Below are 15095 nucleotides of genomic sequence, written 5' to 3'. Positions count from 1 at the left end.
GTGAGGATTAAATAGTTGTATATGTAAAAGGCTTAGAATAGTATCTGGTCCATGTTAAGCACTATGTATTTGCAAATGGCTGTTATTGATGTTTACATTGTTTCCAGTACTCACTATAAATACATGTATTTATACATACATGTTTTTGTTTGTTGTATTTTTTGAGAATTATATGTAGGACAGATTTTTTTCACATTGAATTGCTTGGCCAAAAGATGATTTTGATTGTTGCGATAGCAGTGTTTTATCATACATATGAAATTTAAGTACTAATTCTGACCAAGCAAATTAACAAACTTACTTTGCAATCTTATAGAAAACCAATAAATTTAAAATCTGAGGAGAGACAGAGAATTTTAATTAAACATTATGAATTCTTAGTTTTATATCTTAAAATGGTTCAATATCTACAATTTTATGTCCTTCAAAAAGACTTAAAAAAGTATCATTTATAGTCTTAAAATTAGACCAATTTTAGGCACTTTAGCAATAACAGGTTGTTTTTTAAGGTTAATGTATGTCTTTGGAAGAACATATGACCCCCAAAATGACGTTATACTTATAGATCCTTATAGATTCTTACTTATAGATTCTTTTCCTTGAAGGGTTTTCAAAAACATTGTAAAGATATTATCTTTCTATAACTCAGTTTAATAAATATTTATTTAATACCTGTTTTACAAGCTAGATAGAATCCTCTGCCTGCAGCTATTAAGACTTTTCAGTCTCGTAAAGGAGATAATAAAAGCATAAAAGTAATATTAATATGATGTTGTAAATGTCATAAAGGGTATGAAGGTGAATGATAGAGGATTAGAGAAGATATATATTGCGTCCAGTTAAGGGATACAAAGAAATTGGTAAAAGAAAACAGATTCTGAAGGACCTTCAAGAATAGGTAAGATTTTCATAAGCAGATACTGGGGAAACTATTAGGAAAAAAATATTCCAAGTTTAAGCATGGTACGAGGAAAAGCCCATCGTGAATTCTGTGTTGAGTAGGGGGAGAGGACCAAATCATGGATTGTTAACTGTATTACTCAGGAGTTCAAATGCCTATGCAGAGTTGGTACATGATTCAGTAGGTGGAGGGAATTTGGCTTCTTGAATGCAGAAATGGCATAAGATCTATGCTGAAATAGAAGATTAATTAGGCAGCAGTTAGTAGGGTAGAATGCTACAGGAGGGACTTAAAGTAAGGATCTAGTTGTAGTTATAGCATTATCCCCAAAAATGAAGACTTTAAGTACATTGAATTTTAGGTTTCAGTAGTTTATTCAGGTGGAATTGGCCTAAGAATGAATGGAGCTTTTCTTAGAACTTTATTAAAAGGTACCATTCCTTGCCGATCAGTGGAACTTTACAGATGCAGGTACTGCTTATATGGTACATCTCATCATCTGATTTAACAAGCAGTGACTTTTATGTCGTGCACATTGTGTAGGCAGTAGACATACAAAGAGGAAAAAGACTTGATCCTTTCCTCAAAGTAGTCATCATCTAGGAGAATTGAAAACCACCCAAGTCATTTTATTTGGATTGTACACTGGAATCTTAGGTTTAGGTTCAAGCATTGTTAGACTGACACAATGTAGGTATTTGTGGTGAGACAATGTGAGTATTGTTGTCAACAGACTAAAGAATATAGACTCAATGCATAGCTCCTTTTAAACTTCAGTTGAAATATGGGGAAATGTGAAACACTGAATATACTCTAAAGAGGACAGAAAGCATTAGCTAAGAAAAAAATGAGAGGAAAAAGTTAAATGCCATAATGTCGTGTACCACTAACTGTTATCAAAGTGGGGAAGATGACACAAAAATTAGCTGACTGTGGTGGTGCATGCCTGTAATCCCAGCTAATTGGGTGACTGAGCAGGAGGATAACTTGAACCTAGGAGTTGGAGGCTTCAGTGAGCTGAGATCCTGCCACTGCACTCCAGCCTGGGCTACAGAGTGAGACTCTGTCTTTAAAAAAAAAAAAAAAAAAGTTAAATAAATAGAATAGGGAAGGTGGTTAACTAGATCACTGCTACAAAGAGGTGTATGAGAATTCTATGATTAATATTATGACCATTAGCCTTTATTAAGCATTTATTCTATGCTAGGTACCATGTCAGGTGCTATATGTATTTATTGAATTTCTTGAAATGTGAAGTAGGAAGAGGTATTTTTGATGTTTCCATTGACTTTTTTACACGTGCAATTGAATGTCAATGATTATTTTCTGGTTTGGGTACCCTTGGCATATGATGCTTAATGATTACACTAAATATGTGCTGAAAAATTGTCTTCTTTATATGAATAGAAGGATTTATTTTTAACACATCATTCTTTTTTTTTTTTTTTTTTTTTTTTTTTTTTTTTTTTTTTTTGAGACGGAGTCTTGCTCTGTCGCCCGGGCTGGAGTGCAGTGGCCGGATCTCAGCTCACTGCAAGCTCCGCCTCCCAGGTTTACGCCATTCTCCTGCCTCAGCCTCCCGAGTAGCGAGGACTACAGGCGCCTGCCACCTCGCCCGGCTAGTTTTTTGTGTTTTTAGTAGAGACGGAGTTTCACCGTGTTAGCCAGGATGGTCTCGATCTCCTGACCTCGTGATCCACCCGTCTCGGCCTCCCAAAGTGCTGGGATTACAGGCTTGAGCCACCGCGCCCGGCCATATTTTTATTATACTTTAATTTCTAGGGTACATGTACACAACATGCAGGTTTGTTACATATGTATACATGTGCCATGTTGGCCTGCTGCACACATTAACTGATCATTTACATTAGGTATATCTCTTAATGCTATCCCTCCCCCCTCCCCCTATCCCACAACAGGCCCCAGTGTGTGATGTTCCCTACCCTTTGGCCAAGTGTTCTCATTGTTCAGTTCCCACTTGTGAGTGAGAACATGCAGTGTTTGGTTTTCTGTCCTTGCAATAGTTTGCTCAGAATGATGGTTTCCAGCTTCATCCATGTCCCTACAAAGGACATGAACTCATCCCTTTTTATGGCTGCATAATTTTCCATGGTGTATATGTGCCACATTTGCTTAATCCAGCCTATCATTGAACACATCATTCTTAATTTTTCATTTCTTTGCAACTGCAATTCTGTCTCCACAAAGTATACTTCTGCAGTTACTGCTTTTGAGATTTCTGGATCAAATTTAATTAATTATTCTTTCTTATAATACTGTTCCTAGTCACTACTGTTATAGCAGGTTTTTGATACTTAGCTATAATTGTTTAACATAAACATTATAATTGACAAAAGGGATTGAGGTGTTTTAATGGTTAAAATAAAATGAAACTATGGTGAAATAATAACTACAAGTATTGCTGGTAAAATACTGGAATTTTTTTTTTTATTTCTCTGATTTACATGAAAGTGATTTTTATGATTTTAGTTTTAAAGATCTATGTCAGAATACACAGTCAGAATTTCCATAACTTGCTTCATTAATGGTTGCCCAATTAATCTTCCTCAGTAGCTTTACTTATACAACATATATGTGGCAGGGCATATAAGGGGAAATATATTATTAATGTGTTATTTATAAAGGCATAATTATATACCACATGCCAAATTCCTCCATTCCTGGACCGGACATTTTCAAAATGGAATAATAATATTGTTGATTTCCCCCCCATTGTAGTATACAATTTAAACAGCACTTATTTATATATTTCCTTTTGACCAAGGGGCCATGCTTGAAAAAATTATTATATAAACAGAGCAGAACATAAACAGATGCTTCTAAGACTAAATGATATTTAACATTAGAGTAGAATTTTAGCTGTGAAATTTCATATTAGTGTGTATTATAACTAATTTCCTTTCAAAGGAAGAAATAGGTTGTCACTTAAAAAAATTGATATCCAGAGATATGCTTGAAACCATACTCACCATTCAGCAATAACAAACATTTTATTAAATATGCTTATCTTATGGCACACTTGGTATTAATGAGTATTATTGACTTGTTTTGATTGATTTTTTAAGATAGCTTTTGCTTTTCTAATGGCTTAAATAAATAACTGTTAATTTGGAGATGTTAATACTTTTGTTTGTTTTGTTATACTTGTTCACAGGTGGCAAACTGTGGTCATATATCAGTAAATTTCTAAACAGAAGTCCTGAAGAAAGCTTTGATATCAAGGAAGTGAAAAAATCTACACTTGCAAAAGTTCACCTGCAGCAGCCAACTTCTAGTCCTCAGGACAGCAGTAGCTTTGAATCCAGAGGAAGTGATAGTGGAAGCGTGCTTAGAGCTCTGCCTTTGAAGAGTAGTCTTACTCCAAGTTCTCAAGATGACAGCAACCAGGAAGATGATGGCCAAGATAGCTCTCCGAAGTGGCCAGATTCTGGTTCGAGTTCAGAAGAAGAATGTACTACTAGTTATTTAACATTATGCAATGAATATGGGCAAGAAAAGATTGAACCAGGGTCTTTGAATGAGGAGCCCTTCATGAAGACTGAAGGGAATGGTGTTGATACTAAAGCTATTCAAAGCTTCCCAACACACCTTGCCGCTGACAGCGACAGCCCCAGCACACAGCTGAGAGCTCACGAGCTGAAGTTCTTCCCCAACGATGACCCAGAAGCAGTTAGTTCTCCAAGAACATCAGATTCCCTCAGTAGATCAAAAAACAGCCCCATGGAATTCTTTAGGATAGACAGTAAGGATAGCGCAAGTGAACTCCTGGGACTTGACTTTGGAGAAAAATTGTATAGTCTAAAATCAGAACCTTTGAAACCATTCTTTACTCTTCCAGATGGAGACAGTGCTTCTAGGAGTTTTAATACTAGTGAAAGCAAGGTAGAGTTTAAAGCTCAGGACACCATTAGCAGGGGCTCAGATGACTCCGTGCCAGTTATTTCATTTAAAGATGCTGCTTTTGATGATGTCAGTGGTACTGATGAAGGAAGACCTGATCTTCTTGTCAATTTACCTGGTGAATTGGAGCCAACAAGAGAAGCTGCAGCAATGGGACCTACTAAGTTTACACAAACCAATATAGGGATAATAGAAAATAAACTCTTGGAAGCCCCTGACGTTTTATGCCTCAGACTTAGTACTGAACAATGCCAAGCACATGAGGAGAAAGGCATGGAGGAACTGAGTGATCCCTCTGGGCCCAAATCTCGTAGGATAACAGAGAAACACTATGCACAGGATGATCCCAGGATGTTATTTGTAGCAGCTGTTGATCATAGTAGTTCAGGAGATATGTCTTTGTTACCCAGCTCAGATCCTAGGTTTCAAGGACTTGGAGTGGTTGAGTCAGCAGTAACTGCAAACAACACAGAAGAAAGCTTATTCCATATTTGTAGTCCACTCTCAGGTGCTAATGAATATATTGCAAGCACAGACACTTTAAAAACAGAAGAAGTATTGCTGTTTACAGATCAGACGGATGATTTGGCTAAAGAGGAACCAACTTCTTTATTCCAGAGAGACTCTGAGACTAAGGGAGAAAGTGGTTTAGCGCTAGAAGGAGACAAGGAAATCCATCAGATTTTTGAGGACCTTGATAAAAAATTAGCACTAACCTCCAGGTTTTACATCCCAGAGGGCTACATTCAAAGATGGGCAGCTGAAATGGTGGTAGCCCTTGATGCTTTACATAGAGAGGGAATTGTGTGCCGTGATTTGAACCCAAACAACATCTTATTGAATGATAGAGGTCAGGAACTTTTGCAAATGCATTTCTTTTTATTCGCTGTTGCTTCCAATTAACTGAGTAGGCGTTTTATCTTGTAATTAGTATCTTCATTTCCTGTCTAGAGCTTCATTATCAGTGCAGCAAATTCACCCCCAGTAATAGCTTCTAGTACTTAATGATGCCATTATTCTTAATGATACTGTTTTTAGCTACAAAAGGAGTAATTACAGTTCACTTCTGCAGAAAATGGAAGAGAAAAATGTTTTGATTTCTCCTGTCGTTTTGTTTTTAGGACACATTCAGCTAACGTATTTTAGCAGGTGGAGTGAGGTTGAAGATTCCTGTGACAGCGATGCCATAGAGAGAATGTACTGTGCCCCAGGTTAGAGCAATCTCCTAAAATGTTTCACTTGAAAAAGTGATTCGGCAGCTCTCATTTCTTTATAGAAGTTGTATTTTTGTATCTTTCACTAGCAGTTTACATATGTGTTGGATTGGGTTATCTGTTTAACCCTTCAAAAAAAGAAAATTTGGGGCTGAACCAATTAAGTAATTCATAGGTATATATGTGTATGTGTGTCCCTATATTTATTATTGTTAAATGGGTTTATATCTCACTAAGAACTGCAGTGAATTCTTAGAAATGTCTTAGCTTCTTAGTGTTTACAGGGACCTTTAAATACCCTGAGCCTCTTTAGATTCGTGATTTCTTTCTTTCTTTCTTTCTCTCTCTCTCTCTCTCTCTCTCTCTCTCTCTCTCTCTCTCTCTCTCTTTCTTTCTTTCTTTCTTTCTTTCTTTCTTTCTTTCTTTCTTTCTTTTCTTTCTTTCTTTCTTTTCTTTCTTTTCTTTCTTTTTTGAGATGTATCTCACTCTGTCTTACAGGCTGGAATGCAGTGGTGCTGTTATGGCTCACTGCAGCCTCCAACTCGTGGGCTCAAGCAGTCCTGTTGCCTCAGCTTCCGAGTAGCTGGGAGTACAGGTGTGCACCACCATGCCTGGCTAATTTTTTTTAAAGCACTTCTTGTAGACATGAGGTCTTTCTGTGTTGCCCAGGCTGGTCTAGAACTCCTGGGCTCAAGGTGCTGGGATTACAGGTGCATGCCACTACTCCTGGCTAATTTATTTATTTATTTATTTTTGTAGAAACAGGGCCTTGCTGTGCTGCTCAGACTGGTCCTGAACTCCTGACCTCAAGCAATTCTCCTGTCCCAGCCTCTGGAATAGCTAGAATTACAGGCATGAGCCATGGTACCTGGCAAAATGGAGGTTTTAAAAATGCTATATGATTTTAGTGATGTGCCAACCTGGCATTTTATAACAGATATTTGTAGACACAACAGTTTTATCTTGCCCTTACTGTATTGTCTTTATTTTTTAAAAATTAGAGATTTATTCTAATAATAATTCTAAAAATTTATTCTAAAAATTTAGATTTATTCTAATAAATAAAGCAAAATTTATTTATTAGATCTTTTACTGACGATTATAGGTAGCATAAGCATATAAATTGCATTTGAGTTGGTTTTTGTTAGTCATCAGTGCAGATGGGGCTGTGTTATGAATCCAAAGTTTGTTCACCTTTTGCTTACCATTTAGCCTCTTTGGATGGCCAGAGTCACTTCACCTGTCACCCCATTGGCCTTCAAAGGAGTTTCAAGCTGATTTTTTTGACATAATCTGTTTAGGTGTTGATCAATATAGTATTTAATACTTACCAGCTAACTAATGTACTGATGCTAACCTTGCTTCTCTGCATAATGGGAAGTGATGATAATAAGGATTAGAAGAGCTAGATTGTTTCTAGTTACAGCTTTCATTGTTAAGAATTATTTCCGCAGTAGAGAATACCAAAGTTTTCCAGCCTATAAAATAAATATCCCAAAACGTTCCTGAAAGCAACTGTTAGAGTTTTATTTTCTTTCCTCCTTCTTCCTTCAAATTAAGACTGTTTGGTTTTTATTTATTCTTAGACACAATAGAGCACACCTACTTTTTTTTTCTCAAATAGATAATGTAATGCTATATTTTGAAATCATATTAGTTAATAGGATAAAAAATTTCATGTTGAATTCACTTTATTACAGTTACTTGATTAAGAAAAAACCAGATCCTCCCCACTTTCTAATTTGATAAGAAATAACATTTTAGGTTCCAATGTACTTAGAAATATATTTGTTAATTATAATGAATTTGAAAGTTTTAGGATCAAACATAATTTGGGAGTTTTTTTGAATCAAGCCTGTTACATCCTAAAGTGAAGTCTGGTGGGAACCATATAACAAAACCAAACATTTATGGAATATTGTTTAATATTTGTAAGTAGCCCTTATTTCTTACTTTTGTTGTTACTTTCCTTTTTTTTCCCTGGTTCCTAGTAAGTGTATATATTGTTACTTATTGGAAACTATCTGTAAATTTGTGCTTGAGCATTATAGCAGATTATTTTTCTTTATTCTCAAGCACAGTCACATTTACTTTAATGTCCATAACATGTTGGTATCCTGAGAGTTTTAATATGTGTAGAACAGAACCATATTACATTCATCAACAGATATACACTTCCAATTTCATATACTGAAATAAACCAAATTTAATACAGATCAGTTTCTAAGTTCTAATTTTTAAGCCTTGTCCCAGAAATTACAATTCTCTTAGTTGACCAGCAGGTGGCAGTCTACCATTAATGGATTTTGCTGTCCTCTTCCAGGTTGTCCTTCACTAGCATTTGAAAAAAGCTGTAGTCTGAAGAGGTGCTTTGTTGTCATTATTTGCATAAAAGAATTGTGCTTCCAAGCTTTGTGAGTTGCAAAAGTGTTCTAGTGTTATGGCATGCTTTGTGAACAATGTGGAAAGGCTCTCCATTCATTGGGCCTGTTAATTTTAGCAACTAGATAAAACAAAACAAGTAATGGCCTTAACAGAAAAGTAACACCAGTGTTCTAATTAAGATGACCTTAAATCTAGAGAGTTATAGAACTCGGTTAAGTCTATGTGCTCGCACCCTCACTTACAACTCAAGGGGAATTAGAGCAAAAATTTGTGAATTACTGTTTGCCCCAAAAGTTCATAGCAGTGCTACTGATAAATCAAAATTTATTGCTACTGATAACTACAAATAGGTTTTCCTCTCCTCGAAGGATGGAAGCAATGCTAATATGTTAATATTTCGATGCTTAAAAATACAAATCAGTAACTACATGGGACATAGATTGTTTAACCACCTTTTGATCTACCCTTAGGAACACCAAGGGTTGAAGTAATTTCCTCTCATATGATCCCCTCCCTCTTACTTCCCAAGTCTAACATTAGTATTATTGTCCAAGTAACTCTAAAGCATGTTAAGCAGCTGATGCTTGGTTAGAAAGAAAAGTTGTCACAAGATTATGATGAGAGCAACTCACTTCTGTTTAAACAGTGTGCACCCTCTACCCTGCCACTTCACCTCCTGGGAATCCTTATCACATATTTGTCCTGAAAACATTATCCACCTGCCCTGTACTTTATAATATCAGCAGTGTATCTTTTTATCTTGTGGATGATGTGCCTTTATATTTTGAGAAAAATTTCCAGTAACAGATTCGATTTGCATGGACAGAAACTTGAGCAAATGCCAAACTAGCAGGGGGGCCATTATTCTGCTCTATAAATAAGTTTAAAAAAGAAAAAACACACACACAGAAACCTGTGAATCAACATGTTTTGGTCTAATTGAGGGGAAAAGCAAGACAGATAAATTTTGAAATGCAAATTATCACCTTCTGTTATTTAAGTATAGTTTCTGCCAACTTTGTGATCCTAGATTTTAAAAAGTCGTAATTATTTCAACAATGTATACTCCCAAGGATGCCCAAGATTCACAAGTGTCTATAACAAAACTGAGAACTTTTTAAAAAGTTGCCACTTTTTTATATTAAAGAAAACAAATCCAACAACAAAAAGACAAAAACCACGGAGCTTTCTCTGTCTACATCTGTGAAAAAGCCAGCGCATAAATGGCTGCAGCTGCAGACCCATCAAGAGGGTCTTGAGAATACGAATTCACTGATCAAACCCAGCCCTGTTTTCAAAGTAGAAGCCATTCCTTTTAGGTTCACTTTGTATCCTTAGATTATCTAGGATGATTCTCTAGAAAGGTTTTATTTTAAATAAACATCATTCATGGTAAATGGGTTCCTTTCATACCACAGAAACACAGAATGGAGTTCAGGAAGAGAAAAGGCAAAAGAAATAGTCCACAAAGTAGGAACAGATTGTATAGTATGACAATGTAAATATAACACTGTCTGGTTTCCACATTAGGAGACTTTTAGATACTTTATTAGGATACTTTTACACAGGTTCTTCTATTTTTTTGTTGTGAGAGATTAGAGAATGAAAACTGGAGTAAATTGGTTATTTTTCTCTGGAGGACTTTCTTTTGGTTACTCTGATTTTATATCTGTTTTTACACACATAAACACAAAAGTTTTAGCCAAAAGATTTTATGTGCTTTATCATTTGATTTATTAACTTATGATAAAGAATAAACCTTTGGTTATAGTGTCTTAAGTATAAAGGAAAAATAAAATGTCAAGAAAGTATTTTTTTACCACTTTTTTTTCTTGACTTTTATCATTCAAAAACGGCTAGAAAATAGAACCTGTACTACTAGGCGTATAAAATACAAAAAAAAAAAAAAAAAAGGAAAACTGATTCTGAGGTGGGAGGATTGCTTGAGGCTGTGAATATGAGACTGCAGTGTGCTATGATTATGCCTGTAAATAGCTACTGCACTCCAGCCTGGGCAATATAGCAAGACCTTGTCTCTTAAGCAAAAATATAAGAAAATGATATTTGAAAGCTTAATATACGATCTGAGACAAGTGCATAAAATTATTTGTGTTAGTTAACCTAATATAGTCACTTAAGTTTCCCATTCTAGTTTTGAACAAGTTGATATGGTATCCTATCAGTATGTGTCCTTCACTTTTATTTTCTGCCCCATTATGAGTCTTTAATTTGAAATGCTTGAAATTTACATTGATATTTGTCACTGAATACTTTTCAGACTTGAGGATTTATAGGTGTATATATGTGTAAATTGAAGAAGTTCAAAATGCTTTTCACTGCAGCCCGATCTCCATGCTCCCAGATGCTTTAATTTGAAATGCTTGAAATTTACATTGATATTTGTCATTAATACTTTTCAGACTTGAGGATTTATAGGTGCATATATGTGTAAATTGAAGAAGTCCAAAATGCTTTTCACTGCAGCCCGATCTCCATGCTCCCAGATGTCAAATGACAGCTTTGCTTCCTCTCTTAGGCAATTTCACACTTGGAAACAGCTCACAGCTGACGGTGAAAAGTGAAACATAGAAAAATCATGCTGAAAACTATCTGTAAAAATTCAGTTTTAGAGCATGACATTTATTGACTACTTTTCTTTGTTCTTCTAGCCTGACTTTATCAAATAATCCATGAATATGTTTTGGGGAATAGTTTCCCCTGCCCTTCTCCATAAACATGCTTTCCATGGCATTTGTTTCTTTATAGGCATGGAGCTCCGTGTAATAGTTATGTATCTGATAATTAAAACTAGGACTCAGACCATGGATGGTTTAAAATATCTTGAGGCTATCAGAAGTTTTTAAGGTTTAGAACATTTACACGGAATTGAGAACTACCAAACCTGCATATTGTCCCAGATCAGGTATAAACTCATTGCTTGACCTCGGGAAATTTATTTAAGACTTTTTAGGCCTCAATTTAACAGTAGTAAAATAGATTTGTTGGCTGTAAGTAAAATCACAGATGTCAGATCATCTGACATCCTCCTTACACAAAATGTACTCAAAATTGAAGTTTATCTTATTAAGGCAGGCTTTTTCCCCCTAGGGTAAATACTGATTTCTTATCTAATGTTAGTAGAGTTAAAAAGTTATTTCATTTGGATGACTTTCTGAGTATATATTTTTACTCATTTATAGAATTTGTACATAAAGTATATCATGTGGAAATAAGGGATTTATGGAAAATACTTTATTTAGAGGAATGAAGCCAAAACAACTTTTGTTTGGGGTGAAAGTTGAATGTCAAGATTCTCAACAAAGAAAATTGTTTAAATAAGAAAGAAATATTTAGATATGAGAATGTATGGGACCTGGATAATTTCAGCAAACATGAGAAATCTAATTTTAAGAATGTGAGATTGATAGGGAAAGCAAATAAATATAGATGTATATTTCAAAATAATAATGACATAACCAGAAGATACTGCTTTTTTTCCTAAAACAGAAAGAAGGTGGCAGCAAGAGGGAACTATAGGAATAATTTTGAGTAAAATATTTATTAATATTTAAATATTATGTTTCAGACAGTAACTGTTTTATTTACCCTTAAGCAAAACTTCAGCAATAGCTAGCTCTCTTGTACATAGTATTTTAATGTTTTCCTTGAGTGATTAACAAGTATGTTTAGTTCTTTGCCCTCAGTTTTTATCATCGGAAAAACCAAGTCTATTTCTTCTTCAGGAGAATCAGTTAATTTTTCAGTTTGCCATAGAATAATGACGCTTTTCCACTGAAGAAAATTTCTTGATACACTTCACCACTGTATATCCATGAAACTTGTAATATGAGTATAGAGTACAAGCAAAAAAGGCTTCAAGTTAATGTTAAGTCTTATCTTGTCTAGGCAAGGCCCTTGTGGTGCAAAGAAGATCAAAGGATCACTTTAGGAGGACTTGGGGGTCTAGAACCCTGGAATCCATGGGCCAGTCACCATCACATCTCAGTTAAGGTTGCTCCATATTGAAAGAGACTAGTCTGAAATCATGATTCTTCTATCAGGCCAGAATGTGATATGTCTCTAGTGGTGAGAATGAGACAAAGTAAGAGTGAAGAATTCAGTCCTAGGGCAACCGACGCATTAGCACATCCCAAGAGAAGTTCAATGAATTGATGTTTTGATACAGAAGAGGTGAAAAACAGTATCTCTGTACATTTCATAGTGTGACCTGATATTTGGAGTGGAGGGTTTATGTCAAGCTTTAGATTAGGTTATTAAAAGTAAGTTCATCTTAACCTTTTATTTACCCCAAACCTTTTTCTTGATGATCTTGGGCAAATTTCTTTTTCAGAAGAGGAACATGAGACTAGAGACTTATAAAGTATTAGCTACAGTGTAATGCTTTTTATTTTTCATATGTCAATTGACTTTTGTCAAGCTATTCGGTAATTGGCCTTACCACTGCATTATTATAAAGAAGAAAGTGAACTGTCTTTTGCCTCTGATGTTTAACAAAGATGTAATGCTGAGTCTTAAACATTATATACCAGAGCAATTGGCTAACTACTTTTATCAAATCATCAGTTTCTGTATCCCATAACATTTTATAAATTTTAATCTCCATTAGGTCACCAGGTCTTAGTCCTTCTAAGCAATTTTTCACAAATTCTTCTTTCGAATAAATGTTTAAAAATGCTAAGGTTTTAAAAAATGAGTGAGGATAAGGCAAGTAGGATTTCTGAAGCTTCTTTAATGGCAATGCATGTAGCTCTCTGCCTAACACAGCAGCAGAGCGGCAGAGAGAGAGAGCAAGTGAGCGAGAGAGCTATGCCTGTCATTCTCACAATTTTCAGTTAGCCTTTTTCTCATCAATCAACTGTAATGGCTTTGGTTGGGTAACACTATGACACCCGATGGCTATTCAGAATGGAGTTGTGATATGATCAATGGAAAATGGAGCATGCTGTTGGTTTTTTCCTACTAGAAATACAGGGTGAGAGAGTAAGCAAGATTGTTTAGAGCTCAGAATTATAATTATAATCAGTCAACCAGAAGTCATGTGGTAGTTACTCATTTCTTATTTTATCTCACAAGAAAACCGTATAGTAATGATACCTATAAACTCCCTTAAACAAGTATTCTTGGCTCTGGAGTGCTGAATCAAGTGGAATTAAGGCGTTTTGACCCAAGTTGTACAGATAATTGCAGGGAAGCTCAGAACATGGTTGCCGGGTCACCACGACAACAAGAAATTCAGAGCTAGGTAGTGGGAGAAAAGTGGAGTTAGATATGTAGCCAAGCCTAGCCTGAACTAGCTGAGTGTGGTCCGCACTCAGGTCCAGTTCCCCACAATACAGCAGGCCCAGGGGTTCAGGTAATTGAATTACCTAAAAGCCAGCTGAATAAATAATGAGGTGGTGGCAGGAAGCGAGGCTAGAGACCGAGGTGAGCCAAAACGAATGTGTGTAGGGTGGAGCAGTACCGCATCTCCCCTGTCACCTTGCAGCACTGGGAGAAGAACGGGGCCCCAGCTGCTGCAGACTTCTCCCTCTGGACAGTGCCAGTCTCTGTCGTTGGTCTTCTTTGGATAATACGCTAATTAGAGTAATGTGATTCCAGGAACTTTCAAACAGTTCGTGTACCCTGCTCAACAAATACGGCATTTGAATAAGCAATTGAGTACAATGCTGGAGGACTTTATGGAATAGAGAATGGATAATTAGGCAGTCAATGTTTTCTGAAATAGTATAAAATAAGAAAAAAGGAGCAAAATGCCCATTTGAAAGGATGGGCTAGGAAATGAAAATTCCAGGCTCTAGTTAGTCTGTCACCGAAGAATGAAGATCTGCCTCGGAAATGTGAGGCTGTAGGGAAGTTTCTTCTGTCTGACTTGACTCATTTCAAGTACAAGGCCCCTGTGAACAGCTTTGCATCTTTGAACTTGTAAACTTTAAGCTATTAAACTTTGATATTTTAGTTTATAACTATTAGAGGAGCATTCCAAACCTGGAATTAAAATGAAATCTTATTGTCATAGTTGCTATGGCTTTTAGTTTTGCTTTTGGTTGTAACATTTTCTGTTGTCATATACAAAAACTTAAAAAAATTTGTCTCTATATTTAAAATAGTACCCCGGCTAGGTAGCGTAGTTGTCCTACAATGCATGTAATAATGAATTTGTTTTTGATAACATTTAAAAAATATTTCTAATTGATACAAATGATCTCACCAGCCCACCAGCCAGATAGAACCAGCTTACAAATTTGTGGCACATTTTATGGAATTAGGTGCCTAAATTCCTTTAATTGAACAGGAATAGAAAGAAACCCTGAGTTATCTCCCAGTTCTGTCTTCTTCATTCCCCCAGGGTTTTTCAGCCTTTTTTTTTTTTTTTTTCCCCCGAGACAGAGTCTCGCTTGGTCACCCAGGCTAGAGTGCGATGGTATGATCTCGGCTCACTGTAACCTCCGCCTCCTGGGTTCAAGCAGTTCTCCTGCCTCAGTCTCCCAAGTAGCTGGGATTACAGGCGGCCGCCACCATACCTGGCTAATTTTTTGTACTTTTAGTAAAGATGGAGTTTCACAAGTTGGTCAGGCTGGTCCTGAACTCCCGACCTCAGGTCATCCACCCACGTGGGCCTGCCAAAGTGCTGGGATTACAGACGTGAGCCACCG

General features: G+C 36.1%; 1 protein-coding gene across 17 annotated transcripts in view; it reads left to right on the top strand.

Annotated features, from left to right (window-relative positions):
- RPS6KC1 (ribosomal protein S6 kinase C1) overlaps positions 1-15095 on the top strand; it is a 217618-nt gene that overhangs the window by 179983 nt on the left and 22540 nt on the right. For 10 of the 17 annotated variants that reach the window (XM_073011512.1, XM_073011514.1, XM_073011513.1 and 7 more), the window contains 3 exons: positions 4077-5672; positions 5944-6033; positions 6796-6900. In XM_073011512.1, the coding sequence (XP_072867613.1) occupies positions 4077-5672; positions 5944-6033; positions 6796-6900 (1791 nt within the window). The remainder of the gene's footprint in view (positions 1-4076; positions 5673-5943; positions 6034-6795; positions 6901-15095) is intronic. The other 7 variants (XM_007988470.3, XM_073011515.1, XM_007988471.3 and 4 more) reach the window with 1 other exon arrangement.

Source organism: Chlorocebus sabaeus, chromosome 25 (assembly GCF_047675955.1).
Source record: "Chlorocebus sabaeus isolate Y175 chromosome 25, mChlSab1.0.hap1, whole genome shotgun sequence".
NCBI classification, from domain to species: domain Eukaryota; kingdom Metazoa; phylum Chordata; class Mammalia; order Primates; family Cercopithecidae; genus Chlorocebus; species Chlorocebus sabaeus.
Note: the sequence above shows the minus strand (reverse complement) of the source record. Positions and strands in the feature narration are given on the sequence as shown.